The 7,199-nt window shown below is 36.7% G+C and overlaps 1 protein-coding gene across 1 annotated transcript; it reads right to left on the bottom strand.

Moving 5' to 3' along the window:
* Window positions 1-390: 390 nt before the first annotated feature.
* Window positions 391-1,308, bottom strand: LOC102918139 (olfactory receptor 4C6-like). The gene has a single exon (XM_006995011.2). It carries the CDS (start codon window positions 1,306-1,308, stop codon window positions 391-393), a length of 918 nt encoding a protein of 305 aa, XP_006995073.2.
* Between the last annotated feature and the right edge of the window lie 5,891 nt (window positions 1,309-7,199).

Raw genomic sequence — 7,199 nt, 5'->3', positions numbered from 1 at the left:
CCAGATAAAGTTAAGTATTATTTTTCTCTTGGTTTCAAATAGGAATATATCTTGAAAAACACATACAGTTAGTCAAACAAATTTTTGGAATATATTTGACCAGCTAACATAAAAGAAATGACTCTAAACTTGGAGGAGCTCACACTGTTAAAATGCAGTTTTTAAATGTATAACTAGAAATATCTGGGGAAGATGAAGTACAAACTATGCTTGTGTCTAGAACTAGACCCTGACATGCATAGGTTGTTCACTGTGGTATCTTGGGCAGGTTCATAAACTTAAAAGATACCTCTTGCTACTATATTCCACGTGGAATCACAGTACTCTGAAAGATCAATCTCTCCCGGTTTGTAGGAAGTATTTGGTACTTACCATATCAGGTTATACCACTTAAGGCACCCTTTTCTTCCACAACTTTCTCAGTTCATTTTTCACCTCTACATTCCTCAAGGTGTAGATCAAAGGATTTAACATTGGCTCAACAACGATAGCAGACACAGCCATTGCCTTGTCTATGGGGTAAGTGACCACAGGCCTCATGTACAAGAAGATGCAAGGTACAAAGAACAGCACAACCACTGTGAAGTGAGAGCTACATGTGGAGAGGGCTTTGCGCCTTCCTTCAGAGCTGGAAGACTTCAGAGAGCACAGGATGACCACATATGAAGTCATTAGAATAAGGAAAATGGTCATACACATTACCCCACTGTTAAGAATGACTAAGAGACCCAGGATATGGGTGTCCATGCAGGCCAGTTGCAACAATGGAAACAAGTCACACATAAAATGGTCAATGACATTGGGGCCACAGAATGGTATTTGATACATAAAGAGAAGCTGAATGGTTGCATGCATGGATCCTCCTACACAAGCACCACCCACCATCCAGGAGCACACTCGAGGAGTCATGATAGTCATGTAATGTAGGGGCTTACAGATGGCTATGTAGCGGTCATAGGCCATCACAATGAGAAGGATGATCCCTGCACCACCAAAGAAATGGTCTGCAAAGAGCTGCGTCATGCAGCCTTCAAAGGAAATGGTTGTGCTCTCAGAAAGGCCATCTACAATCAACTTGGGAGTAGTAACAGATGAATAGGTGACATCTATGAGAGACAGAGAAGTGAGGAAGGAATACATGGGTGACCTCAGACTGTGGCTTCTAGTTATAGTTATTACAATGAGTACATTTCCCAACACTGTGGCCATGTACATGATTAGAAACAAAGCAGAGAATAGTTTTTTCAGCTCTGGAGTCTTTGTGATTCCCAAAAGAATAAATTCAGTCACATTGATTGGATTCTCCATTTGCTGGTGAAGACATGGAACTCTGAACTGGGAAATCTGAAAAAAAGTTTGTTTTCATGTTTTTATTTTTTGTAACTTTCTTTTTTATTTAATTCTGTCATACAATATATTTTGATTACATTTCCCTTTGCCCATTTCCTCACAGATCCTACCTGCCCTCTACACATGTAACTTCATTCTCTCTTCTCCTCTCTTCCCCTGGCTTCCCCTCCTCTCCTTTCCTCTCTTTCCTTCTCCTCTCTTTTTCTCTTTTTTCTCCTCTCCTGTCTCTGCCCTCCAACTCTTAAAAAAAAATACAAAAATAAAAATTAAGTTAAAAAATCCCATGTTTTGGTTTGGACTTTTTGTCTTGTAAGAATGTTATTTTAATGAGTAATCCTTGAACACACTGGACATTTTACCCCTGTGAATGCCATCAACTAGAACTGTGGAAACCAGATAATGCCAGTATAATCTGACAGGCCTTTCATTTCTACTGATCCCATTACACAAAGTCTTTCACAGATACATTTTTTTGCTTTCTGTTCTGGTGGTATGTTTGGACAACTTAGGAAACTTGCTTCATCATTTTAGTTTGCACATATTCCTAGAAATATTATATGATTAATACCCTTGGGAAAACCTTGATCATTGGTGGGTAAGAGGAAAGATGTAAGTAATAATCAATTTAGTATAATAGTGGCTTAATCTTTTGTCTATATCTCACACTCTTTAATGTCTATTTTCTTACACATGCACACATACACACACACACACACACACACACACACACACACGTAGAATATCTTCATGCAATTTCTCTTTTTACCACCTTGAACATAGGATGCTGACTTTCATTTATCAGTGAATACATAGAAACACTTGGAAAGAATTAAAAATTTTTAATATAACTTTATACAATTTATTAAAATTTCCTCTGAATGATTACAGAAACTTAAAAGCTTCTGGACCCTCATGTCTATAGAAATAAAGCTATGCTATATTAATGGAAACCAAAATGTCATGGATTAATACAACATTAAGGTATTCATGATGTCTGGTTTTTATTCTTATGAGGAGTATGAGAAAGACATATGACCATCATGGTGCATACCTATTATCCCAGTATGAGATTCCAGATTTGAAGCACAGATTAAATATATAATGAACTATTATCTCAAAAAATAAACAAACTAAAAGACCTTCATGAGTAAGAGCAGTAATTGTCTGATTGTCAGTTTCTGTAAATAAGTTTTAGTGGATTCATAAAACTAGGTTAACTCCCTGTGGTAGATACATGATTGTACTTATAACACTAGCCATTAAATATTACATGCTTCAATTCACAATTCCATCTTACCTTGTAGTGCTTTAGAGGACTATAAAGGATACAAAACAAAATAAAATGTTTGCAGATTGCTATTCAATAATTCACTATGATTATTTTTCTAAGCTTCTCAAATAAGCCACGCCTCTGTTTATGAACTGTCCTAACAAGTTCATAACCTCCCCTTCTTTATTCCTCACTTCCTCACTGCTTCCTTCATCCTCATCCTCAGCATGCATTTTATGCTCCCTCACAGATTTCAGATTTGAAATAATTCAATTATTTTGATTTTATTTTTAAAATTTATATAGATTTTTATCTTTATATGAGTAGGGTTAAGGATGACAAATTTATTGCTTTTGTCAATTTTCTATTGCTATAAACCACAAATAATGATTTAAATAATTTAATTCAATACATGAAATTAAATTGAACCACCAGGCACTAGTATGACTATTCAGTCTCCAGGCATGAAAGTACCATCACCAGAGCTTGACTGGTAGTTCTTTGGTATCCATCCTTAATACCCCACTCAACACCCTTCATCTTTACCATTTCAGTCTTACACATGTTATGTTCCAAAATCAGTAACTGAAACTTACCTTGGTCTCTCAATTCACCATTGAAACCTTGACATCATAGTCTTTTTACATATTAAATTTTGATTCTAATTACATTAATGAAAATTAAACTAAAATCAGTTGGTGGTTTAGGGCTCTCCATCCGGAGGCCACAATTGTGCCCACAAACAAAACAAAGATGAATTAATTTAAAAGACAACTATAAATAATATTTCTGATTAATCAGATCAAATTTACTACTCACTAATTTTATGACTACCTAAAATTTCAGTTTGTTGCCATTTCCATGACCTTGAAAAGCCATTTATTTATTGATCACACTAAATAAAACACAAGCATTTTGCAAGTAAAATGTCTAATCCCACACCAAGATGACCAAAGATTCAGGTCCAGAAAGATGGTCTCATGTGGATTTCTCTAAAGAAGAACAAGGACTCAGAAGAGAATTCGACAAGCCAGTCATTCATGGGGAACCTGTCTTGATAGAAATGTAGTTTCCAATGAGTTCAAAGAAAATTAAACACAGATGTTTGATGTGCCCATGGAGTTAAGTAGGAAATGGTTCTGTGGCATGAGAAGCAGATTAATTGTCCTCTGTATAAGAAAAACTCCTGGAAAAGCAGCCAGCATGTTTTCACAAAATCATTCATATATCCATGCCTACCATTTGGTGGTATTTTGAGTTTAGCTTGTAAACGGTCTCCAAAACACATTTTAAAATAACAATCATTAATATATTACCTGTAAAGTAATGGTAAGGGTAAAAGAACTTAGAGAGCACTTTTCAAATGGTACGTATTTTCAAGATGAGCTTGCTTGCATCATTCTACATGCATCCCTTTGAGGCCTTGTCTCCACTGACTATCTAACCATTTCAGCAGTAAATTCCTATCCACTGTTAGAGTGATCAGGGTTTTCCCAGAGGCATGGGGTTACACTGAAACAAGGCCAACCTGAAACTTAAGAAGCAAAAGCAAAAACAACAACAACAAAAAAAAAAAAACTGAAAACAAAACAGTAAATGCATCATCAGAGGATCAAATTATTTATTAAATATAAAACAAAAGCCATGATCCATGTGCTTGCAAATAAAGATAAATAGAGTAATAATTATTCCAGCCACAGCTCCAGTACTCTGAGCCAAATATTTCTCATGCACACCCTGGTACTCTGTTCATATTTACAGTTTATTATTGAAAATATTTCACTCATTCCTAGCTTCCAGATAGTTATCATTATTAAAGATTTTTTAAATTTGCCATAAGCAAAACAATTAAGAACTTGATCATTTCTCAGTCTGTAACAGTTAATGTTCTAAAACAGTGGTTTTCAACCTTCTTAATGCTGAGACCCTTTAATACAGTTCCTCATGTTGTGGTGAGGAAGCATAAATTATTTTCATTGCTATTTCATTGCTGTAATTTTGCTATTGTTATGAATCATAATGTAAGTATCTGTGTTTTAAGATGGTCTTAGGTGGCCCATATGACAGGGTCATTCAACCCCCAAAGGGGTCATGACCCTTAGGTTGAGAACTGCTGCTCTGAAACCATTTTCAGTTTTGAGAAACAAACCATCATTGTTTGTCTATGTCCAAAAGTAAACAAATAAATCATGAATAAAAAAGCTAATCAAACAAGAAAAAGCTTTTCAATGCCCTCCATTTGCAACATGCTTCACAGACTACAATTGATTTATTCACAGGTGTACCCTGAAGTGTTCTGAGAAGGAAATATCTCAGCTTTAGGAAATACGACCTTCACATCTGGTTTGTGGTTTCACATGACCATTAGACAGGGGTGGACACAGTGCCCTCAACCTTTCTATTATTACTCTCCTCCCACAAATGAGGAGGATATTCAGCGGTTTGGATTCCTTACTTGAACTATCTCTGAGATAAGGCCATAGTGGGGCCAGTGATATGGCTTAGCTGATAACAGGATTGCAGTCAAGCCTGAAGATCCCTTGGACTCATGGTAGAAGGAAAGAGTTGACCCTTACATCTTTCCATCTAATCTCCATAAATGTGACCCTAGCACACATACATGCCCACACAAAATTAAAAAAAAAATATGCAATATGGAGCTAACAAGTAGGGCTCATTATGTCAATTGTGAATGTATTCATGAGGTCATTTACATTTTCTGAACTCAAAAAGCTTCATTGAATAGAAAATTAATGCTTATATATTCATTTTCAAAATTTTTGCTGTCATATATTAAGTATATAGTTCTGGATTTCATAAGGGCATCTTAGTTCACAAGTACAATATATTTTGACCATGATCCCTCCATACCCCCTGTCCTGATTACATTTCTTTTGCTGTGAAAAATGTACCCCAACTAAAGCAACTTTAATAGATAAAGAGCTATTGGGCTACAGTGTAAAGTAACATGCAGTATTAGGTGGCAATTCATCATTGTGGAAAATCAAAGTGGAAACTTGAAGTAGCTGGTCAAATCCACAGTCAAGTGGAGGGGAAAAAAAGGTGTGTGTGTGTGTGTGTGTGCGCGCGCGTCTGTGCCTGTTTTTAGCTCCTTCTTTACATTTATAGTCTGGGACCTAAAACAAGGGAATGGAGCCACCTGCATGGGTGGGTCCTCTTACCTAAATTATCTCAATCAAGACAATACCCCCATAGATGCTGTCCACATTCCACTTAATCTTTTTTTTTTTTTTTTTTTTTTTGGTTTTTTCGAGACAGGGTTTCTCTGTGTAGCTTTGCGCCTTTCCTGGAACTCACTTGGTAGCCCAGGCTGGCCTCGAACTCACAGAGATCCACCTGCCTCTGCCTCCCGAGTGCTGGGATTAAAGGCGTGCGCCACCACCGCCACTTAATCTTAATAACATCTTTCAATACTATCTTGCAAGTGATTCTAGAGTGTGACAAAATGACAATTAAAACTGTCATACTTCACTGCTGTGGAATAATCCTTCTGTACACTGTGGAAATGATTGGTTTACTAAGCAAGCTTACTGGTCAATAGCTAAACAGGATAAATTTGGGCTAGAAAGCCAAACTGAGAATGAAGGATGAAGAAGGACAGAGTTGGAGGAGTTGCCAGCCAGATAGAGAATGAATTGGACACACAAAATTGGACTGAGGCAAAAGCAGAGACTCGGGACAGCACATAGATTAATAAAAATGGGTTAAGTTGTAAGAGTTAGCTAGTAACAAGCCTGAGCTATTGGTCAAGCATTTATACTTACCCATGGGAGGCCTTAGCCTCTCAGATGAGCAGATGGGGGTTTGGGAGAGGAAGTTAGGGGGTTAGCAGGAGGGAGGAAGGGGAAACTGTGGTAGGTATGTAAAATGAAAAAAATTAAAAAGTAATATTAAGTCTCAGTGTTAGTTATTTGGGAAATGGCTGCCAGGACAGGAAAATACAGCCTACACTTCACCTTCCATTTCACCCTATAAAAGTTCTACTAGTCCTTCTCATTCCTCTATCCAAAGTCATTTCTGCTTTCTTGTCAAATATATATATATATATATATATATATATATATATATATATATATATATATATATACACACACACACAAAGACATAGATAGATGCACACACACACACACACACACCTATTTAAGAGAAGAGCTGATTTAGGAATTTCTTAGCTTCCCTGATAAAATGACAAAGAGAATGTCAGTTCTGTGTCCTTGACTTGAGAGGTACTTGGCAAGGTCCAATCTGGGGCTGGAGCCAGTACCTTGAAGGAGTTATGGGCTCTGTTTCTGAGAAAACAGTTTACCCCTATGAAAGGCTATGATCATGAGTTCTAAGGCATCTGTGTGCTTGCAGTATCCTTTGTCCTCTTTGCCAATATTATTTGATTTAACATTCTATAGGCAGAATTTCCCTGTGTCTTGGCAGCTGTTTCCAAATAATCATTCAGAGACTTATTATTAATTAAAAATGCTCGGTCGATAGCTCAGGTTGGTTACTAGCTAATTCTTACATTTTAAATTAACCCTTATTTCTTGTCTACTACACTCTGCCAGGT

Source organism: Peromyscus maniculatus, chromosome 4, assembly GCF_049852395.1.
Source record: "Peromyscus maniculatus bairdii isolate BWxNUB_F1_BW_parent chromosome 4, HU_Pman_BW_mat_3.1, whole genome shotgun sequence".
Taxonomy (NCBI): Eukaryota; Metazoa; Chordata; class Mammalia; order Rodentia; family Cricetidae; genus Peromyscus; species Peromyscus maniculatus.
This window is presented reverse-complemented; position numbering and strand designations above follow the sequence as displayed.

What these genes read in the sequence shown, in the direction of transcription:
- LOC102918139 (XM_006995011.2), bottom strand. Translation starts at nt 1,308, where the DNA reads ATGGAGAATCCAATCAATGTGACTGAATTTATTCTTTTGGGAATCACA.